Source organism: Trachymyrmex septentrionalis, unplaced genomic scaffold (assembly GCF_001594115.1).
Source record: "Trachymyrmex septentrionalis isolate Tsep2-gDNA-1 unplaced genomic scaffold, Tsep1.0 scaffold9, whole genome shotgun sequence".
NCBI classification, from domain to species: Eukaryota; Metazoa; Arthropoda; class Insecta; order Hymenoptera; family Formicidae; genus Trachymyrmex; species Trachymyrmex septentrionalis.
In genome coordinates, this window is record NW_017306091.1 from 4030061 (window position 1) to 4055036 (window position 24976).

Here is a 24976-nt window from a genome sequence, read left to right on the forward strand (position 1 = left end):
AATATAAATTAAATAATTTATTAAATTATATTATATTCCTCTTATCTTATTATGATTTTTTACAGAATTTAGTAAAAATATAAGTATATTTTTTAATATAATAAGTATGAAAATAATTAAATTTTTACTATAGTAATAAGTATATTTTTTAATATAGCAATTAAAAAAATACATTATTATTTAAGTTAAAAATTCGTTGCGTATGCGAAAATTGCACACACATGGCAGTCGTAATAATTTTGTAATATGTTTCGCCAGTGTATATTCTCACGAAAAATCCGCGAGACTGTAATAACGTTACATTGTTCCTGGCAAAAAGTATTTTGAAATAATTCACTTGACACCAAAATATATCATACATACTAATCGACTTTAGCAGTACAGACATAATACCAAGCGAAATTTACTTTCGCCTCGAAACGTAAAGAAACGTTACTTTTCGCGGTGAGGAAGAACGACCGCGTGTGTATATCGACTACTGAATCTTTTTTTTAACCGAGGAAGTTAATATCGGTGCGCAAGGAGAGAATCCACTTCGCTAACGCTTTATTTTCTCAAGCGAAGAGCTTACGAAGTCTACATCGTCGAATAATCGCCTATGGGCCACCGCGAAAGAACGAAATGTTTACTCTGAAAATATCTGCCTCTTCGTGTATGTTGTATGTGTTCTGTGTCCATGTTTTATGTATATGTGTGTGTGTGTGTATTGTACGATAGCGGAACTCGCGTCAGCTGCTCGCACGATCTAGAACTGAGAAGATTGTAGGGCCGTGATTTTCCTCGTCATTTAACCCGCATTTTAATCTTGCATTTTTTTCCCCCCTTGAACAGATCCCTTAGTCGGTTTCATCACTTTTCACAAAATGTTATTACAGCTCCAGGTTAGAAGAGACTAGAGCTAATGGATCGCCTTTTTAGTTTTGAATTTTTTAAAACAAAACTAAGAGACTGATTGAAAAATTTTAATCCAATTATTACATTATATATTTGACTATCCAATGTTTTCATAATAAATGGAAACTGATGATTTATATGAAAACACGAAAACGGAAACACAGTTTCTCTTCTGTGTCAATCGGCTCTAAGATGACACACGATATGCTGTGACTATAAGATAATTAAATTAAAGTATAATATATTTTAAATATACCATAATATATTTTATCAAAAGGATAAGGTTTGCTTAATAGCCCTATTTGTTCCAATTTTTCAAAACATTTACGGTATACGAATACAAAGACAGATAAGTAAAAGTGCACTATTGGACTTTTTAAAGTAAGAACTACATTTACAATCTAAATAGAAATTTAACACCTCAGATAACTATATGTGACTCTTAAACAAAAAGTTTAAGAGTAAAGATATTTATTTATTTTTCGAAAAAAATATCTCACAACTTTCCAACAAGATGTATCATCCGCGTCGAGATATCGCATTGTCATTGCTATGCTCAGACACGTTTACGCGTGTCTCCAGAGGTATGTTTTTAAAGATTCGGTTAGTTTGCCTCTACAGTATTTATTAGTCCCAGTCTCCCCCTATTGCTGTGTCTCGAATCGGATCTGCTTTCACATAAAGTCTTCGTTTAAAACCACGTGAATAAAGCATTTTCAAAGTCTGACAGATTCCACCTGGGACAATTTTCATGGAATATTCTATTCGGAAGAGCCGCTATGGTAAAACTAGTGTCGTGGAATCTTGGAATGTTAAGTTTGTATTGTATGAATAAAGAAGACTTATTTAGCGAATGCACATGACCGGTGATTCTTGGTGAGAAATTTAGAGTTTACCTTATTAAATTACAATATATGTATTACATTATAAATTTTTAATATTCATTTTCCGTAGTAGAAAAACAGATTGAGATCGATATCCTCATTTTCTGATTTCTTACTTTTCATTAATTTAATTATTAAACGTTTTAATAAACAAGCCTGAAACTATTCAATTAAATGATGAAAATTCAGCGATTGTGGAAAAGTATTCCCAAACGTTTGGAATGGAATTACCTTGAAATTTGTTAATGCCTACGCCTGCAAAATTTAGCCAATTAATTCAGGAACATTCTACAGATATCGTAATTCGAGGCATATTTCATTATTACCAAAATGTTCATGTGCTATTAAATTAGATTTACGTAACATTGTATATATTATATATATATATATATATTATTCACGTCTGTAAGTTTGGCAAATTTTAGTATCGAATAATCAATGATACAACTAGTCTTATTTAGGTCCAATTGCATATACGATTCGACCGCATTTATGACTTCTTCGGATTCATAATTCAGGAATTCATAGTTTTCAATCGTTCACCACCAAGATAATCGTGTTCGCGCACCAAGGATTAATTAAAGTGAGTCAGTAAGCAAAAGCCTGGGATTAATTAAATTTAAATAATCCCCTCTCTGTGCACGCGTGGGAGGATCTGTCGTATATTACGTGAACGCTAGCTGTTATAATGAATTCAAAAGCGGCGTGGTCGATTCGCGCAAACGCGGTACTTCGCCGGGCGCATTATTCGACTTTATTAATAAATTAACATGAATTAATCGCGTCGATATAGCGCACGCCGCGTTGCGCGGTCTCGGTCCCGTTATCGATTCAGTATCATTGATGATTAATTGCTTCCGGGTCGCAAAGCGGGGCTTATTAAATATCTTTCGCGGAGCGGTTCCCACGTGTAAAACGGAATGCGTCGCTGCGGCCGCAAAAGCAGCCCTCCTCCACCGGTCGGACGGGGCTCCTGGCGGACGAATAAATAGGGAGCTTTCGAAATCCAATGCCGCAACATCGCGGAGTATTCCCGAGCTTAGAGAGATACCCCGAACAGTGCTGAGAGGTGAATACGGCGAGAGTTTGCCGAGAGAGAAGAGAGTTCGGCGAGCTATCCGTGCGCGGGGAAACTATGAAAAAGCGTTTAGGAGAAACAGACGCAACAGCGGCCGGGGGATACGGCCAACTTGCCCAATTGCCATGGAAATCTGGAGCGTGGGCGCAATCAAAGCTCTATCTGCTGTGCGTTTCCAGTTGACGCTCCGTAAGCTCGTGGAATGATTTTATCCTCGTTGTTTATCGAGTCTTAAACAAGGACAAATAATCCTCGCGAGCGCAGTGAGCGCCAAATGGAGTGCATGTACCATAGAATGTCGGCACACAATCGTGCGTCATCGTCCGATCCCTTCTGTGGAGCGGCATGTATTTCCCAGCGGGGTCGAAAACCCCCGCGCAACGAGACAAATCTGAAAAGTCTTTCTAAAATGTATTCCTATAAAATATTACTTTTCCTCTCGAGCAGCGCTGATTTTCTCGAACGTTGCCGTTGGTCTCGCGAGATGTGCCGAAATGTTCAGTTATTAACGACCGAATTACATTTTGTGACTTGAAGAGTTAGTTAGCCGGAGCTCATAGTTTATTGAGCGCAACTGGACCGCGTCGAGGGCACAATGAGAAACTTGCATGGATTTCTAGAAATGGTTTACGTTTAAATAGTGATGAGGCGGCGATACGGGGAAAACTCTCGCGTTTACATTTAATATTTCTAAGTGCCGTCCGCCGTGTTGTATTCAATGGGCGAGTCCAAAAGTAAAAAAATGTCTTTTTCAAAATAATGCGAGAACATGACAGAAGGGAGATCTCGTGTTCTTTTACCCAAACAAATTATGTTTCAAAAGCATTACGATGGTACATTCATATTACAAGGTGGATAATAAGGAAGAGGTACAAATGACGCGTCGCAAAGCACACACTGCGCGCTTGTGATATCAGGTTTTGCGTTATGTATCTGACGTTATATTTCACGAATAGAGGGTCCTGCATCATTTTATATTATATTTTATATATATACATATATATGTGTGTGTGTGTGTACGTAAAGTGGGAAAAATGGGATTATTATGAGAAATAATGAAATCATTTTTAACATTATTTTGCAAACGCGCGAAAATTAATTTGATAAATTGCCAATTACAATTTCACGGTTGCATTCGCAAATCGCGTAACGCATAAAAATATTACCGCGATGCATCAAGCTTTTATTACGAAACTGTTACAGCGAGATATTACGTGAACGCGTTGTAAACTTGGAAAGTGAGGAATACTGTAAATTCAACATTATTATTATTGTAATCGCTTGTAATCGCGGGGGGTATTTCGCGGTTACTCTGACAGTTACATTAATCGATTTGTCTCTTTCCACGTCTACGGTAACGATTGAGGTAAGTCGAACGTGATTTTTCCGCAACCGCGGCTCGCCGCAATTTCCTCTCCGTGTGTATTTGAAAAAAATTCAATAAATCAAATGTTCCACCGATCGAGAGAAAACCTCGAACGTGCGTCACCTGGTGCGCGGATAACAGCAAGGGTTAACAAGAGGCAGATAAAAATCCCGCGGTACGGGATACGTGCACCGTCGCGCGTCAAAGGTAAGCTGTGGCGGAAAAAAAAAAAAAATCCCGATTTGCGAATTCGCGTTGCGCTCGCGCTCATTGACGCGTTACGTAGGCGGAAGCGGAAGCTGCGAGAGGACGAACGGAAAGAGAGGAGATGGGAGGAGAGGGTCGCAGTCCTCGTTCGCGAAAGTCCACCGCGCGCACTATTGTGCGCCGTTCGTACGATGTCCCGCAGGTATTTTCGTTTCCGACGATGAAACGGCCGTGCCGAGAGAGCGCCGTTATTTCTGGATGAAGGTTCCCTTCCCGCCCGTCTTAGGTCGCGCTTGTTTTATTCGACGAGCGGTATAGCGTCGCCGACCGCTACGGGGGATGGAGGGTGGGCGTGCTTAAAATCGCACCGCTTAGCCTTCCGCTTCGCGCGAGCGGCGGTCCTCCGCGCTTCTTCCGCCTTTCGGCTTGACAGCCGGAGACGCGGTAAAGCCAGTCTCGCGTAAAATCAGCGCTTCTCCGGAGGTAATTGGTTTCTGTCGAAAGTTCTCGCTCCCCTCCCTCGTCCTCGTCTCGCCGCCGCCACGCCTCGGGCAGACATCAGTGCGCTTAAAGTAGTGCGCTTAAAGCAAACGTAGATCCACCGAAGCGAAGGCTCCACGGGATATCGAGGATCCACTAGATTTTCACGTTTGACGATTGAAATCTGTGAAACGCATTGTAGCACAGTACTTACGGGTCGCACAAATCGCACAAGTTCCTTGTACCTTCACATATCTCAGCTTGCACAATTCGGATGAAATTGCGTGAATGATTTCTGATAGCGCGGATATTTCTTGGATCTCTTCCATCGCGCCAGATTGCTTTGAAATGTAAGTAAATATTATATATAAGGTTTTATTGTCAGATACAGAGAGAGGGCAGCCGGGCGTTTCACGAGTGAAATTTAACGAACGAATAGTTTTTCAAAATATATGACGATGTATATAAATTTATTTTCAGAGAAATTGAATTTTAAATCTTTTCTGTGAAATTATAAGAAAACTATGGAGAACACACACAGTCGGATAATGCCCGAGTAAAATTTAATGAACGAACATTTTTTTTTTTTTTAAATGTATATGAAGGTATATGTATAAATTTTATCTTTTAGAGAAATTGAGTTAAAAATTTAATTTCTGCGGAAATCTTTTTCGTTAAATCACACATATGAAAAAGACTAAAAAAATTAATTTTTCGAATATCATAGTTTTACTGTCATAATATTAATTATTGTTAGAGGATACAGTCGTTCGATAAATAATAAGACTAGATTTAGATATTTAATTAAGAATTTCGTTGTATTCGTTGTACCGTGTTATTTGCATGATAAAAATTTACAAAAATATTATTTGAGCAGCACCGCTGCGCGACGTTTTCTTATAATATAATCGATGTTGCAGAATAAATTGGCGCGACATTGCGAGATACCGAAAGAATATCGTTGCAAAAAACTACAAATCGATTGTCTTTCCTTTTTTTTTTTTTTATGTATTTCCTTTTTTTCGTAAGCAGTACCGCATAACGCGCGGCAGCCGGCGAGATTATTTCTGTAATAAGAAAACTCGTAGAAGAAATGGGGGGGGAGGAATAAAAGCGGCGACGGGCAGAAATTATTTCTTGTATAAAATCGGAAAGATTAAAAAGTTTAATGAACTATCGGTAAAGGAATTTACTCGAGAGCGAGCACAATTTACGTTAATGATTGCGCTTTAATTAAATAGATCACCTTTACCGAACGTTTATTTTACTTAATTTTTTATTCTTTTTTTTTTTGTTTTTTAATGTAAGTAGCGGGGTGTTTTACAAAGCGCCGCTGTTTAAATTTCCCTTCCTGATTCTCGATAAAAGAAAGAAGGGAAAAAAAGAAGGTGGAAAGAGGAAAGGCGCTCGCTAATGAAACGCTTTATCCCATCAGGCATCGAGAAACTGTTTAGATTAGTTTTTCCTAACTGTCGACATGACTAATTAAAATAGCGCGTTTAATCAGTCGCGCGCGCGATGAAATGTATATATTGAAGCAGTCGCAGCGCCGGACTATCCAGGCACTTGCGATGCGACGCTCCAATTAATTCGCCGAGTTCGAGCGAACGGTTAAATAAGATTGCAGCGAGCTAAGAATTTGCACGCTTGCGACCGTTACCGCACACAGCGCTGCAGCGGTGCTAAGCTTTATGCACGGAGACCCGATTGCCTGTTGTTAGTGATGAAGGGGTCGGTCTGGAAACTTCTTAGGGAGGGTATCTAACGCTCTCTGTACCTAAAGATCCTGTCCAAGTGCATTAGCTCGGGGAATGGCCGCGTGGAGTGTAATTTACACCCGGGCGACTCGCAATCGAGAAAGCACTCCCGTCGTTCGGCACGGAATCAACCGGAATTAGCATTCGAGGCTCGCTTTTCAGTTGATTCGAGAATAATATCCGTTCGGGGAGTATTACACGCGCATTTGCGCGATTAAGAATTTATTACCCGGCGGGATACGTGAAATACTCGCGTCTCACCGGCGTGAGCCGTCCGTTTGCGCTACGGAAAAATTTCCCGTTAAGATCGGTGAAATCTCCGGGAAATTTCAGAAAGGAAATTGTGACGTCACGCAGGGAAGAATTCGCGGAAGTTGTAGCATTTGCGGAATAGAAATCCTGATGCGTTTTAATCGCCCGGGACTGTACGAAGGTCCTTCCGTGTCACAAAGTCAGGTCACGAGCGATTTCGTCGAAATAAGAATGAGAAAGAAGATTACGTGTACTGTCTTTTTTTTTTTTTTTTTTAAATATACGCCACTTTATCTTGACTCGTACATTGAGAGAAATGTTTCGTACGAATAACCATAATCCGGTTGATATGTAAATTACAAAAAATTTTCTTATTTTTCTTTAATTAAAAAAATTGTGTAATTTTAATAAAAATTCAATTATTCCGACGAAATTTTTTAATTGCGGAACGACGTAATTTTTAAATTAAAAATAAGAAAGTTCTTAACAATTTTAATTCATATTGGACCGGCGAGAATAAATGAGGAAGGAAGAATTGGAGAAAGTTTATGTAATTTACATATCAACCAAATTGTTATTCATATACAAAAACATTTCTCTCGGTGTACTATCTCACTCGTTCTAACTACACTGCCTATCTGCTTAGTATAAATATACTCGCAATCACAGCGGCTTTCTTTCTCTCTTTTTATCCGTAATCTGCATAAATTTATCAATCCCTTTTTTCACGCATACGCCAGTACACTTTTTTTCGCCTCCTGTTTGCACAATATTTTCTTTTCTTTTAATACTCATTATAAAATCCGTTCCAATGTAATACAATTTGTATCGAGTTCTTTTTTTCTAGCGACTTTCTCGAGACGGCGATATCTTTCTAGAGAGCGCGTAATAAATTAATATCCATCTTACCGAAAGTTGACGGAGAACGAGGCTAATCGGAAGTTTCCTCATCTCTTTGCCGGCCAGAGAGACTCACGCGAGAGAGATTCACGAGGGAGATTCGCCGCTCGTCGGAAAAAAAAACTCGAAAAGGGATCCTCCGCGAGACCATATTTTTAATGCGCCCGGGCAGAAATTCGGTACAACGTCACTTTTATAGATCTGGCTTGGGCGCGCTCGCGCGAGGTATCAGAGTAATCTAGATTGTGCTCTCCCGCGGGAGAGAGCCGATTCCCTCTATTGGATTCGCGTTGTCTCGCGGGACTTTTTTGCGCGCTATTTCATGAAAGCACTCGACCGTGCGGCACCGGAGGGGAGAAAACTAGGACGAGCGGGAGGAGCTTTAATTGAGCGATTCGACCGCGTAATTTAGAGATTAAAAACATTGGCGCGTCGGGGGGGATGGGGGGGGGGTTGGTATGTTGCACGCGAGCGAGCAGGCCAACACGACGCTTGCGTGCATTAAAATCCCGGCGCTGTAATTCTTCAACGTCGAAATGAACCTCGGCGAATTAAACTGACGTAAATCGGTGCAACACGCTTCGAAGAGATGGGCGAGAGAAAGGGGGGGGTGCGTGGGGGGAGGAGGGGAGGGAGGGGGGAGAAGGTTGTGTATTGTATAATACGTCGGCACGAACCGACAAGCGCTGCATCTATGCCTCGCATTTACTCGGTTATCCTGTTTTACACGCCAGTGTTACATGCAATGCACCGGTTACCTTGTATTCATATCTTCTGACATTATTCGGTATTTGTGGCAGAATTAATCTCGGAAACGATTTACACGATATCGCATCTTGTAAACCATAAAACGTAAGTAAGCGAGAAGAAGGGAAGGAGAGAGAATGATATATTGAATTATGACGGAATGATCTTATCTTTTAAAGGCTAAGTAACAATTTCAGAATCCTGAATGGAGCGACTGAATGGTGGGTGATGACGTTATTTCGACTAATATTACGATATAAAGGGTGTCCCAAAATTAACGCAAGATTTGAATTTGCCGCCATTTGTGCAGTAAAGTGTTGGCAACCCAAAAAAAAAACAATTTAACAGCTGACAGTTTAGGGTTAGTGAAAATGGAGCGTGAAAATGGATTATTGAACATCAACAAATGGATGCTGATTTTTCGAGCAAAATCATCCTAAGCGATGAAGCACATTTTCACCTTGATGGCTTTGTTAATCGCCAAAATTGCCCCCTAGATCGTGTGATTTAACACCATTAGATTTCTTTTTATGGGGTTATTTGAAATCACAGGTCTATGTCAACAAGCCCACAACCACCCGTGCATTAAAGGAGGAGATTCAACGCTGCATCAACGAAATTCAGCCACATTTATGCAAAATGGTCATGGAAAATTTCGACAAACGAGTGCGTATGTGCATGCAAAGCCGTGGAGGCCATTTGCCCGATGTGTTATTCCACAAATAACCCTATCCTATGTACTTTATGATTCAATAAAAAAATAATAATCAAAAGACTAAAAACTGTGTTTTCTATTTAATTCAAATCTTGCGTTAATTTTGGGACACCCTTTATTTGTCAAATAACATGCATGCGCGATGTACGATAAAAGCGTGTCGTATATTTTAAAATTTTCGCAACAGTTAATACCAGTTGAAATGTATTTAAAGTCAATCTGGAAAGGCATACGTGCGGAAATACCGCCTGTTTGTATTCCATTCTATCGGTTTAGCAACTCGTCTATTTCGTATGACGTATCTCGTTTTCGACACCTCGGGGGAGGGGGAGGGGCAGGGGGGGTTGATGTGAATTAACGGGTGAATAAATGTGCTTGGAATAATGAATATGCGTCTCTCGTTTGACGTCTCCTATCGCGCGCACCCTTTTTAAACCTCTTTCTCTACAATACTCACACGCTGCGCCCATACATATCCTTCGTCGAACACGTAAATGCGTGCGTACTTTTTCGAGGTTAATTGATAAAAAGCTCCTTCTCTATTCTTCGTTAAATAAAACCGACGGGGGAGCACTTTATCTCTTTCATCGTGTCCATCATAATCTCCGACGTGTTAAATATCGTCCGTTAGATACGTAGATGTTACCGAGCATTGTGCTTCTAAAAGGTACCAGATACGCATTTGTAAACTTGCTCTATGTATCGCGGATATCGGGCTTACGATAATGAGCTATCGAATAATATCGGCGAGCAATAGATCGGTGAAGTTTTAATGGTAAAGCACCAGAGCGCCCCATGCGGAACAACTTCCAACATCGACTATTATCGCCGTCCGGTGAAACCCGCGAGATTAGCACAGAAGATATTCAGAGAGAGAGAGAGAGAGGGAGGGAGAGAGAGAGAAATTTTGGGGCCACAGACGTTCTTGCGATCTCAGTCGGTGGAGGATACCCGTACGATTCATGCTAAGGGCTTCATCGATTTACTACTGGTAATCAAAACGAGCGGTCCCCCAATCGAATCGATCGCTGTAAGAATTTCGCTCGATGGCGCAATTCCCCGCGGGCTGCAATAACGCTCGCAGCGCGTACGCAATCGTATATACGGAAATCAAGATGCGAGAGCACGTATGTACGATGTGTACCGTGCACAGATCAAAGCCTTCAATCGGACGCTTCTCGGGGACGAGGGTAACTCTGCGAAACGCACCTCAAAGGCCGCGTATAAGCTTTTATTACTTCTGCCGATCGAACCTCGAATGACGCACGATATCTACTATATCGTCACATCGAGATCGCACACAGTGTCCCATAGTAGATGTATCTTGATCCCAAGTCGTGACGTAAATTGTTTACGGGCTGCGATCGATTGCGACGGAAAGGGATTTTTAATGCGAATATGGACGACGAGGCTGTATTTGGTTTCCATTAAATTCTAATTAAACAAAAACGCTGCGATCGACGCGGAAAAAGGGGCGGTTCAGCTCAAAGCACCTAAAAATTTAGCTGGATGTAGAATTAAGAAATAATTTTGTTAGACTACCAAAATTCATATATTTTCGAAATATTTGTTAATAATTATTATCAAATTATATCGTTATATTATGTTACTGTATTATTACGTTTGATAATGTAATTTAAGAAATATATTTTTGGGGAAAAAGGAAAAATTATTTTTTATTATATTAATTGGATATTTGGCTGAAGTTTTACGCCACTCGACATTTCATAGATATTTTTTAATGTAGGACACTCAAATTCGTTACTGGAATGCCGAAACGTTTTTGCTCGTTATACTTGAGATTCCTATGTAATTATTTTGCTGGTGCGAAACACAATTGTTTTTAGATCCGTATACTCGTATATAGCTAACTACATTTTTAAATACTTGAGCAAAATAGTTCTTTTTATTTAGCAATTAATAAGATGTTTAGTGTTATAATTTGAAGAATTCAGAAGAAATGCAGCGTTCAAATTAAGGCTGCATGCCTGAAACTTTTAGTTCGCTCTTCGAAAATCCCTTACTTCTTTTAAAATATCGGTGCCTCGATATTTTCACCGAGGAAAAGTCGATTCTAAATTAACCAAAGAATTCGCCATTACGCGACGATGCGATAGCAAAATGCGCGCGGCGCAGCCGCTGTTGTGTGTTTTCTGCTTCCCTTGGATTATTTTAATGAAAAACTTGTTTTGCGGGGATTTCATAAAATTTTAGATTCTTTACCCTTCCAAGCGCCTTTTACATCGTCGAGGGGGGGTTAAAGCTATCAATTTCATATTTCTCGCTGTTTTGAAAAACCCAATTTGTATTACCTTTGAGGCAGAAGCTACATCCGATCTACAAAAAAATCAAACGTTATTGTCGATTTCGCCATTGGATTAGAATGGGCGTATTTCCATTGCGCATTGATTTCCGCTTGCTTTGTGCGATACAATTTTCCGGGCGTCAATCGACAACGAATTATTTAGCGACCGATGCGTTTCGATGAAATTTCCACGTCGATAGGATTAGATGTCGATAGCGATATCTAATTGCCCTTTTGTTGCGTCGTTTCTGGTAGATAAAAGGGGCACTCTTACTCATGTAAACCGGAGCATCATTTCGCTTTAGAAACTGAAGAAACTACGATCGATAATACAACTCGCACTTGAAAATCCCGATTGAGCTCGACGATGGCGAGCATAATGAGATGACTCGTGAAAATGAGTTCTTTTGAAGACTAAAGAGGTACTATTACGTCTCTCGTCGTCGATTCTAATCCCGTAATTAATTACATTTTCGCTCGTTAATTCCCACTAGCTATTCATTGATCAGCGATAGGATCCGCGGGAGATCCATATACATATATTTTTTTTTTTTTTTTTTTTTTTTTTCGATGTAAAGCACGAACAGTGCATACGTATGAATGCTGAAGCCTCTATATTGATTTAACAGAGTGTGCACGGAGGCGGTACGTGGGAAATTGCAGTAGCACGCTGTTTACGAATTGTATCTGACCTGTTTGCCATAAACTAGTCGTAAAAAACGCGCGTGAGACGCATAGGCTTAATAAAGCGACGACGGTCGACGGTAAATATCGATTCTGGAAATTGTGGATATGAGTTTTTTGGCTCTTCTTTCTCTCTCTCTCTCTCTCTCTCTCTCTCTCTTTTTCTCTCTCGAGCGCTCTTTCACTCGCGTTGAATAAAAAAACCAGCAGTTTATCGACGATTGCATCACGCTCTGGATTTGTATTTCCAATTCATTATCGTAATAGGTCGCCATTAAATGCAATTTCCTGATTGACGTATCGGGGGGAGGAGGGAGGGGGGAAGGTGCATTTTGATTGCACTTTGAAAAGGGGAATAAATATTATATGACAAATATTGTTAAACATACATGTAGTTAGAGAATTATAGAGTGGTGCGTAAATGTAGCCGGAATGTAAAATGTATGAGGTACGACAAAAATATGAATCGACCTAAAAAGGATTGTTATTATTTGATCATAATTTGTAGACCGTCGTTGATTGCGTCATTAAAATTAATTAACCTCCATTATTGAGGGAAAGATACGCATCGATTAAATGGTCCACAGACACCGGAATACAATACGGCCGTTTGTTTTGCCCAGGATATAGTGTCGTACAATAACCTATTCGCCACATGTGGCGAGCGGCGAACGATATTGGACGTCACTGCAATAAAGAGTTAGCTCTCGACGCCTTCATTTATTAAGGGAAAAATCTGAATTTTTCATGAATTCTGAATTGTTCATAACTGTTTGGCGATTCTTTCGAAAATTCCGTTTAAACCAGATTGAAAATTCACAATCGTCGACTTGCTCGTCGATCAGCAAAATGTCGATCAGCAAATCCCCCCTTGAAAAAAAATTACGTTCACGCTCGCTGCTGGTGGACTCATCATTTATTGAATTGCAATAATTTATTATTGTATACACTTTAATGAATTATTACATGTTATTATATAATTATCATCAAATCTTTCAACGTTCTTGCATTATTTTTCGTATTATGTATTACATTTCTATCTCTAAACGTATACGTTACATTTAATTGTACTCAACGCGGAATTGCTAACATAACGCGATGAAAAGCGTCTTTTGTCTTCCCTATGTAATTCCACAGAAACACCAAATGGCTCATAATTATAACTTAGAATATGATCCATAAATTCCGAACAGCTGATACTCCAATATGCACAGGTTTATATTGTGCAAACTACGTGCGCATAAATTATGTATTTGTATTCCGTGCGTAGCTCAAGCAACTATGTACATAATGAATACATGTATGATATAATATAATAAATTTCCAATTGGCCCGTATTATTATTTCCGATGTCGTTTGAATTATTATTGGTCAGAGTATCGAAAATGGTAATGTGGGCCGGCACTTGCCTCCCGTCCCCCGCGTTAAAAGGCGTTACTCTTTCCGATTGGGAAATAAGCTAACTCATCGCTTGATTTCAATTGAGATCGCTAGTAGGCATTCGCCGAGACGGCCGAGCCAATTAATTAACCGCGGGCGTAACCGGCGACTCCGCCAATCGAACTCACGCGTCGTGAATAAACATGCTTAACACCGTTGGCTGCCGCCTTCTCGACCGACCGACCGACCCACCGGCCGACCAAACCCACTTTCCGTAACATTGCGCAGACCTGTTGCTGTATATCGCGTAATGTCGTGCTACATGCACCGCACCGATAACACGCTCTATTTTGGTATACCCCTATCTTCAACCACGAAAACGGCTTCCCGTCGAAAGCGCCGACGGACAGACGGCTTCGCGCGCTGCGTTACAAAATCACACGACGTAAAATCGCATTTAGACCGGGGTGGCGGCCGCTTATGAAATCGAAAATCCGTCCGACTTCCGGAAGAGCTGAAGACTGGATTAAAGGGAGAGAGAGAGACAATAATTGAATCCCATTAAGATGTAAATGAAATTTCCGTCTCTCCTCGCAGAGCCCTTTTTCTTTCCGCTCACGTTGAGATAAAACATTTACTTTTCGCAATGTGTGCGTGTCCCGCCAGTCTTTCTTCCGACTTTTAGTCTCATTGCGAGAACATCCCGTCTGACGAGGAAATTTAGCAAATTTTAACATGAAACGTAATTACTTATGCAGCGAAGCTTGATATATGTATGTTCGCGGCCGTAAGTCCTGCACGTCTGCCCGTCGTTCTTTCTCGACGGAATAGTTTTATTCGTCTCTTTGTTATAGCGAATCTCCGTAGCTAAAAATTGTCAAGAATTCATGATATCCCCTTCAACCGGTAAAAAATAATTAAAACAAAAATTCCACGCAGGATATTTCGCTGGTTGAATTTTAACGAGGGCTTCTTTCACCGATATATTATAATATGATACCAATATTTTCGCAACAAAGAGCTCTAATAATCATTAATCTCTCTTTATACAAAAGCTTATAGCGTCTACGACGTACGATGTATTAAAGACTTAAAAAAAAGAACCTTCGTGCAGCACTTCGTATATACGGAAATTATTTTAAAGAACGCTTAAACATTAATTAATTTAACTGCTAGTCATTCCTTTCAATAACGAATTATTAATATATGAATATCCTTTGATGTCGCGTTTTTTTTTATCTTAATAAAATTTCTCTTAATAAAAGCTTTTTTTTTTCCTCTCTTCATTTGCGATGACTCGTCCATGTGAGTCTCTTTTGAAATGGGACACGTGTTCTGCAAACGTCCGAAATTTGACACACGTGTTACAGACGTGATGTGTAGAGAGTTCACCTGACCTCTCATGCGAATATTAACAGCAACGTATGGAGCCGATATTCGGAGCCGATAAGCTCTGACGGCTGGTTGAAACTCACCACACTGCCTCTGCAGTTCATCAGATCTTGGCACAATAAACACCGTGTCGTCTTCTTTCAAAACTTGCAAACTGTACGTACCGTGAATCACGGCATCTTGTAAACGGATCTCTCCACCGCTCCCCCTTCCCCTCGATTCCCGCGTACGCACCGGAAATAAGCTCCCCGCTCACGTCAGTGAACAGTATACCGTTTCATTGTCGATAGCATCGACTTCCGAATCTCGTGGCATCGACAAAGCTGCACGAGAGAGTTTCGCGGAAAATTTATCCTTCGATTATTCGCCTCACGCGGGAATAGTTCATTTCCTCCAGAAGTTAAAATTGCCGCTTGAAGGAATTCCCAGAAAGCGCAATAAATGAATGATAAATTGAATAAAACAGCTGAAAATAATATATAATCATTGAATAAGTAAACAAGTTGAAATGAATTTATCGCGAGAGTAATGAATGACGTTTCTTGACATCTTGACGAATTTTTAATAATAGAAATTTTACAATAATTAATTTGTGCGTAAACTATATATATATATATATAACGTTCTTAATAATATCGACACGTTTATAGAAATTTTAGAAAATTGGAATAAATGTTAAACCAGTTAGAACTACATGACTGTCAGATTAGAAGGGGAAAAAATTGTTCTCTTAACTTTGTGAAAATTAATGTTGGATTTTTACAAATTTTATAAAAATTATTGTTTCAGTTATAGTAATCTGTTTTATGAATTGTTAATTATTTTACAATAATTTTTCAAATCTGTAAGATTTTGTTATAAACAATTTGAAAAAAAAAAATTTTTTTAAACTCGTTATTAATCAATTTTCGTGTAACGATATATTCCAGATATTTTTCGCGATATTACATCCGACTCAGTCATTTGGACTCTTGTTCATGCTTTAACGAGCTATATTCCTATTGCAAAATGTACTTTTAAATTGTGTTTGCTCTCGTTGCTGATTGAAATGGAAGCGCTCAACTCGTCACACTACCAGCGTGAAACGTATTATCGTTGTGAATATATTATTCACGAATCATCAAAAGTGGATATAAAATAATAAATTAATAGGGATATTTAGTCAACGTGTTGGCTAAAAACAATGGCTTTGTAACAATCCGTAAATAAAGCACGTTCCGTGTTTTCAACTTTCGAAGCGGTATTATTGAATGATCAATGAAAATGCTCTCTTTCGAATGCTTTCAAGCGCTTTCTCGTGATATTACATCAATATTTTTATCAAGATCTTTCACGAAGAAGGAAGTATCTGCAAACAGGAATATTCCATAAAGGAAGAAGGATTCAAAATCTCTCTTTGCATTTCTCGATAAAAACATTGCGTAAAAATAGTTTTCTTATATATATGATGAGTATTTCAACATTTTTTTTTTTTGCGTACAGTACTTTGTAATGTAATATACGTTATTCAAAATGTTTCTAATACATATTTTTAATAATTAATTTTTCTTACGTAGAATTTTTAGAATGTTTTTATAAACTGAAAAAATTAAAGTACATGTGTCAGTCATCAATGTAATTTCGCCAATACTTTTAAAATACGTCCGAATTATTTCGTATGATTTACGAAACTAATACGGACAGCCAATTAAGCAAGAAATATCCCGTAAAATTATCAAATTAATTCCAGAACTAATAGACTCATAATTCTCTTCACATAAACCGAAGGGGAATGGATGGAAGAAGGGGACAACGCTGTTACGGAGTGGAGTAAGTTTGATTATCAAGATGCTGTATTGGGAGATATATCGGTTGTAAGTTTTGCAGAGAGAGAGAGAGAGAGAGAGGGGGGGAGGGAGACTGGCTGTTCCAATTTGTATTAATAACGTTTTCAAATGCAGGCAAATGAGCGTAAGATACGGAAGTCGGTGAAGTTCTCATCGTCCTTTACACAAACGACGAACTACAACGTGCAGGCGCATCATCTCCCTTTCTCCTGTTCCTCCGTACATCCTATGCAATGCTATTAAGCTTTCGGCTTTGGCGAAGAGAGCACTTTCGTCTTAGCTAACTGCAATTTAATTTTAATTATGGTTGAGAGAAGCCGAGTTCCCCGCTATAATATCCAGCCTCGGGGGAGCAGAGCGCCATGAAATTTTTATCTCATCGAAATGCGCAATAAATCCCGCGATAAAAATCCGCAACGGCTGCATCCTTCGCGGAACGAGGCGCTTAGCGGTGGAGCGAACAAGGGCGAAATATTCTCAATGTAGTACACGAAGTGTCACACGATAATAAAAAAAAAAGGAAGTTTCTTACGGGACTCTCAGATTAAGATCTTACAATATTCTACAAGTAGAACAGTAAACGTGCAAAAATATCGTAATAATACAATAAAATTCTATTCAGATGTCCGACGCGTTCAACTTTTGTTAGGCGCAACCTGCAAAAAAATGCAAACGATATGGCACACCAAAAAAAAAAAAAAAGAAAAACTTAAACAGCGTGACGTAAGCAAATCAACATTTTGGATTTGAACTACTATTTACTTACGTCTTACTGCCTTCAACAAAGATATTTTAGAAATACTAAAGTTACGTCTCATCTGTGTTGCGGAGGATATCGCGCGAGCAATTACCGATCCGATATTCCTTCAGTTTCTCCACTTTGTAAAATGCTCTCTGTGTATTACATTAACATCTGATGTAAGAGCAATTTGATCCGGATAAACGGGCGATCGATCGCGATAACGAACGCGATGACGTTTTCGGCAGCCGTTTCTCTTTTGCCACGTTTTATGCCTTTACATCAAGCCAGGAATGCGGGAAACGTAATAGAAGCGGGGAAGCCTCGTTAACTTTTCTGCCTAACCCTCCTCTTCCCTTCGTAATTTCGCTCCGCTGTCAAAGTACGAAAATTTACACGGTCGAAATTTTCTCTCTCCACCCGCCAAAGTTGGAGTCGCCTGGAAATTCGTGAGCGGACCGGATGGGCGGTCAGCTATTTCGACTGACAGTTTAACCGGCTATATAAGAGGTCAGCTCTCTCGCAATCGCATCTCGTCAGCGACACACACCGGGTGAGATGCATCCCGTGTAATAGATGCGAAAATTCGCCTGCATTTGTCGGATCGAATTCGGCCGAAAACGATGCTTATATCGGAATTATGACACCGCCCTCCGAACATGAAAAGCATCTAACGAGCGAACGCAAATAGACGCGCTGGCGCTCCGGTAGCTGGAGCTATTACGATTTCAAAGTGATATCTCTCTCTCTCTCTCTCTCTCTCGCATTTCGCTTTCCTTTTTCATCTCACAGGATACTTAATTAAGCTACGGAAATACCGGAGTAACGTAAATGGACGTTACCGGGGAGATACGAGCGATTGGAAAAGTTTCCACAATTTTTTCAAAGCTATCTCGCGGGTTGCTAATCAACTTCCTTTAACCGCTTCGCAAGCTGCCCATCGCCTTGCTAAAACGAATCTTTCGGATTAAAATGGAAGAAATTATATATAGATTGAAGAAGATGGTGAAAAAAATGATGGTTTTTATATAATTTAATATACCGTGACACACAATACGAAGCAAGGACTCAATATGACTGGTCATCGCAGATAATTCTCATTTGTGACGTCATAACCCAGTTGAATGCACGTTTCCTTTTGCACTCTGACAACTGAGATTCGGACGAATTTTTATCTACAATCTGCACAAGATCGAGAAGGTGTGCTTCAAGCCCGTATCAGACTACCGATTCTACAAGCTGACTGTCAACTCTGACTCATAAGACTTGATTCAATGTGATTGGTCGACTTGCAGAGCAAATAATCTGATATGGGCATTAGTGAGTTTCGTGAATTCATTTCGAAGTGAGGTTATGAATCTATGGTTGCCACGTATATAGTAACCTTTTACCAAAGTAAGCGAATAATGGTGTCATTAATCTGAGTATAAAATACTCAGCAAGCTTTAAGACTCATAAGATTGATTCAATGTGATTGGTCGACTTGCAGAGCAAATAATCTGATATGGGCATTAGTGAGTTTCGTGAATTCATTTCAAAGTGAGGTTATGAATCTATGGTTGCCACATAGTAACCTTTTACCAAAGTAAGCGAATAATGGTGTCATTAATCTGAGTATAAAATACTCAGCAAGCGTTAAATTCAGTTTCACTTGTACGTAAAATGGAGAGCAACCAATGATTCCACCTCGTGCATTCAACAAAACGATTATCCAGGTTTTGATTTGGGCAAAGTTCAAGCGTACGTTTCTGTTTCTGTTGCAGACATGAGCATCCTTGTTTTTAATGGTTTTCTATTGCTGGGCTTCGTCGTGGCCACGGTACCGGATGTTCTAGTATTAGGTTCGCCGGGTCCCACGCAGGTCGTCGATCGGGACACTTCTATGAAGAAATGCCGATACAACAGGGCCTACTCAATGCTGGAAGCATCCTGCTCGAAGTTGGAGTTGCATGATATCCCGACGAATCTAAAGAATGACATACAGGTAAGATTATCGATAAATACCGTAAATCAATCTGTTTCTACGTTATTGAATATAATAAATATAGTTACGCATTTTTGTACGAATCAAAAGTTGCAGTATACATCGAGTATCTTCTCTTTGTTGTTTGTACAATAATTCGTATAAAATAGAAACTAACAAAAGAGTTTACGTTAAACTATATTAAAAATTATAGCAGTCTTTTATTTCTCTCCGTTCTTTATCTTCTCTTTTTTTTTTTTTTTATTTAGTTTTATACTACGCGAAAGATAATATTAAGCAAAACGCTTAATGTAAAAAGTTTCCAATGAAAAATGTACAAAAGAGGTAGTTCCAACAATAAGGATTGAGATATGTAATAAGAGTTAATAATTAAGATAATTTATGATTATTTTCAAATTTTTTAACTGTCCAAGTTTCTTTCCGTGCAGTCGTTATACCTTTTATTATCTCTTATTGTAACAATTCTTATTCTATATCTTAATTACTCATATTAAATAAAATAGAATTAGTTATAACTGCTAAAGAAAATAGAGTTTTTGGAATATTAAGTGTTCCCGTTTGCTCTCTTGTTTATTTCACGTTGTTTACATCAAAGGAGGTAAATCTGGTAACCTTAGTTTACAAAGGATGCACAAGACTGACTTGCGAGACGGATTGATGTCCCAGCAGGTTAACGCGTGCGCTGTCTTGTAACGCGTACTTCATAATAGCATTACAGAAGTTTCGCTTTATCAATGTCGACGATAAAACGTATATACTTGTTGATACCTTTTCGGAGACGCCTTTGTTGATCACTGCTTTACTTTTTACGATATTTCTTTTGCAGTAATAATACATTACGCGCTTTATGTTAATATTAAAGCGATGATAAATCTATCTTTGAGCCCTTTAATTCGTACATTGTTAACGACTTTATATGCGAATAATTAATCACTTTCTCCCGTCGGGTATTTCTACGCGTATCACAACGCGAACCTTTGTAGCTATAATCTAACGAAATATTTTTGCATGCATAACCCCTTTCCGGAGGTTAAATCTTTTCACCGTTTTCCATACCCATGTCCGCTATTTTTTTTCTTTTTCTTCCTTCAATTGCCCGTCCGATACGACCGCAAATCCTCGTCTACTACTATACTTTCGTACTTTGGCTGGTAAACTTGCCCCTCTCGATGAATCCCAGGCAAAACTCCAGACATGCTAAATCCGGAGATTGGGTTGTCCAGGGTCACGAGGATGGATGCGTTTCGCAATACACTTGAGAAAATTTAGTCGGGCAGAAATATTATCGATACTCTAACGTTTGATCTTTCGTACCGGATGAGCAACCGAGAGCCAATTTCATTGCAAATTTTCTTCGACCTGAGCTCCGATTGAGCTTTCTTCAAGCCACACTTCATGTCGATAAATATAATAATTTTTTGTATAAATAGAAATTTAACTTGATAATCTTATAAAAGATTTTCTGGTATCTATTTCAGTAACAACCTCTTATTTTTCGTTCAATTTTAAACAAAACTTGTCTTAATAGAATTCTTTTTTTTTTTTTTTTTTTTTTTTGACTCGTTGAATCATTCACTTTATCAAATTGTTATTAAAGGAAACATTAATGTACGTTGAAAAATTCGCCATTAAATGTGCACTTGTGAGAATTACATGTAAATCTGTGCAACCACATATATGAATTAACGCGCATAAAGAGCTGTTTATACATTCAATCGACAAAGCTAACTCGTACGTTGAATTTAATGGACGCGTTCGCAGAAATACCAGACATACTAATTTCGAAGTTAAGTCTGCACAATGTAAATGTTAACAGAAGATGATCCTTTTAAATATCCCAGGGTGTTTACAAATGTCTCTCAAATGAAACAAGGAAGAAATAAAGTAGATTTTATCTCATATTGTTTATCTTATAAGCAGTTCAAATTTGGAAATTTTCTCTCTCTCAATAAATAAAGCATCAAGAATAAGTAGCCCATTTTCCAATTAATTTAAAATCTATTTCATCTTAATAGAAGTTGTGAAAATATCTAATATTGTTGAAAATATCTAATATTCTCTCTTTCTCTCATAATTATATGAAATAAATAAATTAATCATTCATGATTAATGAGACGCTGCAAGACTTGTAAATTTTGCAGATCAGTACGATCGATACCGAAACTCTGTAACAAGCAAAAAGTTGCATGCGAGGTTTATTAAATTAATGTATAAATAAAAGGCATTGAAAGATTCGTATATCTCCTTATTGAGAGTTTACATATCAAGAGTCTGCGTCAAAGAAATCATTATCCGTCGACCTAATATCTCGCGTCCTTGTATTATTGAGTTAGCTACGCCATTAATTCTTCTCGTCGACCAACTAATCTGACAAGTGCATCTTTACGGAAACAAAGATCTTATTGATAAATTCCGACCCCTTTCCGTCCAACGGAATTACCATTTTTTTTATCTCGAAACGACTAACAGAAATCTGATAAATGACCTGAATAGTATGATAATCTTGATTTAAGAAACACACTGCGTGTCTTTTAGAAAAGAGATATTAAGATAATATTTTTGTTTATTTTATTCTTACACATACACACACACACACGCGCGCGCGCGCGTGTGTGTGTATACTATTTATTATTTTTTCGTTATAATAATTAATGTACCTATTACTTAAACTCTGATATTACTGAATATTGAAATTATATAAGATTTTAACGTTTTCCAATCCAATTCAATTGAACGATGTATACTTTTATTTTATACATAGAGAATCATCTTTTTATAAACATATATATGTCTTCCTGTTTTTTAATCTTTTTATGTACATATCTTGCTTGATTAATATATATATATATTTCATGGAAATTTCTGTTATACAGGTATTGGATGTTACCGTGAATCGATTGAGGGAGTTGACGAACGATAGTCTGACCCCTTACGAAAGCTTAGCTTATATCTATCTGGGTGACAATTTTATCCAAAACATCGAGGAAGGAGCCTTTGCCAAACAGAAGTATCTGGAAGTGCTAGATCTTTCAAAAAACGGTTGCGACACTCTGCCGAAGAGCCTCTTCCAACTGCCGTATCTCCGCACTCTTTACCTCGGTAACAACAAGTTTACCGACTCAGTGTTCAAGATGGAAGTTACCTCGCCCATCAGGCTGTTACAGTTGTCCAGGAATAAGCTTACCAAGATCCCGTATATCGGCCCTCAGCCGACCCTTGGCACCCTCAACGTGTCCGAGAATCTGATCACCTCGGTCGATACCGAGGACCTAGCGCCGTTCTGCTCACTGAAGTTGCTCGATCTCTCGCAGAACATAATCAAGTTCAACAGCGCAGCGAATGGTTGCGAATGTGAGACGTTGAATGCCTGGGTGAAGCTACGTCAGATCAAGATGAAGCCTAATTTCTTCAATTGCACCAACTCGAAAATCACAACCAAGGATTGCAACGACCTGACCAATTTGCAATTCAGCAATCGAACGTACGAATTGTTTAACCAGTGTTCGAGCATCATACAGCAGAAGGTGGAGACTGAAAAGGCCCGCTCAGCCTGGATACTGGTAGTCACGTGCGTTTCGGGATTCCTCTTCATCGTCTTCATGGTGCTGTGCTGCGTGCACAAGCGGAATCGCAGGCGACGCAGGAAGCAAAAAGAACAACAGCAATTAGCAGCGAACAACGCCAACACAGAGTTACTAAATAGCAATTTGACAACCGGTAATTCGTGAAATAATCGCCGAAACGTACAACAATAAAAATTGTAGAGAATCCTGTGTCGATGCCGAGAGGAGTACAGCTTTATACCGCGAGGAAAGGAAAGTTAAGGAGTTATCGGCTTTGAAAAAAGAAAAAAAAAATTAACGATGTTCAAAATATTTGAGATACCTGTTGGTATTTATTGAGAGTTTAATCAACGGATTCAGAGAGAGAATTTAATTGGATATATCGACAGATACGTGCCTAACAGTTTGTATCTGATCATTAGTATACATTTACATTCGCATGTTCAATAAATGTGAGATTATAGTTTGAATTCTTCTGGCGTGACTGCCATTTTTGAAGATATTACAAGTTTTCAGAAGAAGTGAGATATACACCTAGCCTCATAAAGCATGAACAATATAATACAAATTCGTTACCATCCAAGATATCGAGCGAAATGTGATTAGATTTTACTTAAGTAATTAGATTACTTAAAACTCCGAAGAGAAGCGCAGCCATCGAAAGTAGCCAACGGAACTTGGTGAAGACTATGCTTACAAGATATAAACGCGTTAACTTATAAAATGTGTAAATGTTCTATATTGTGTTCACATATATATATATATATAATGGTTACAATATATACATATAAGATCTATGTGAATGTGATGGATTTTCAAGAACTCTGCGTGTTTTGAACGAATATATTCATCTCATTATACTCTTTGCGACGATAAAAACTGCCGATTTTGATTTTGATCGAACAAATCTTGGAAATCGGTCGCGCTCATTATCATGCTTTTGTCAATATAATAGCAATGCGAAGGGTAACATTTATTGCACGGTACTTAACGAAGAGTTTTCTTTCAAAGGATATTGCGACATCAAAGTAGATTCTTTTATCCAATTATATGATATTGATTTTATTTTTTGTCAGTATCCTCTCTGTCTCTTTTTCTCACTTATTTTACAATTTTGTATGATGGCATTTTTATTTATTTCTTATGTAAGCTAAGAATAGATAAGATTTTATGTGTATTTATTTATAAAAATATCCACTGTATACAATATTACATCGTAGTAGACTAACAAAATTTATGCAATCTTATTTCTTGAAATTAGTTTTTTTCTTTCTGTCTTTCTGAAACATTTCCATTATGTGGATACATAGGTTACCGTAATTATTATAAAGTTAAGTTATATGTAATTCGTACTTATACTTCATAATGTATATAACTATATTACAGTTAATTATTATACTATAGTTATAATATCACGAAACTATATATATATATATGTATATAAATTATGAAGTATATGTATACTTACCTCACACACACGCACACGCACACCACACACACGCACGCGCAACACATACACATATATACAGGGTGGCATCAAATTTCAGTCCCATCCGTCCTGTGCAGGTAAAGCGGACTAAACTGAGTCGAAAAGTCTCCTACCATTTTGCAGTTTGCACAATCATTAACGAGTTATTAACGTTTAAAGATAAGCCGCGTCCGGCCGATCTACTATTGTCGAAGGTACGGCCCACCGATAGCAGGCGCGCTGCACCGTTCGAGCTTAAACATTTCGCGGTGGGGTGCTTGGCCTATTTTCCGCGTGGCGTGCAATCGGTGGGCCGTACTCTTTGGCAATAGTAGATCGGGCGGACGCACGTATC

At 38.6% G+C, this 24976-nt stretch overlaps 1 protein-coding gene across 1 annotated transcript in view; it reads left to right on the forward strand.

The window, feature by feature from the left end:
• Window positions 1-24207, forward strand: part of LOC108755742 (leucine-rich repeat-containing protein 7) — an 86613-nt gene extending 62406 nt beyond the window's left edge. The window contains exons 2-3 of the mRNA XM_018498954.1: window positions 19370-19590; window positions 22464-24207. Of these exons, the coding sequence (XP_018354456.1) occupies window positions 19370-19590; window positions 22464-23318 (1076 nt within the window). The 3' untranslated portion in view covers window positions 23319-24207. The remainder of the gene's footprint in view (window positions 1-19369; window positions 19591-22463) is intronic.
• Window positions 24208-24976: the final 769 nt, after the last annotated feature.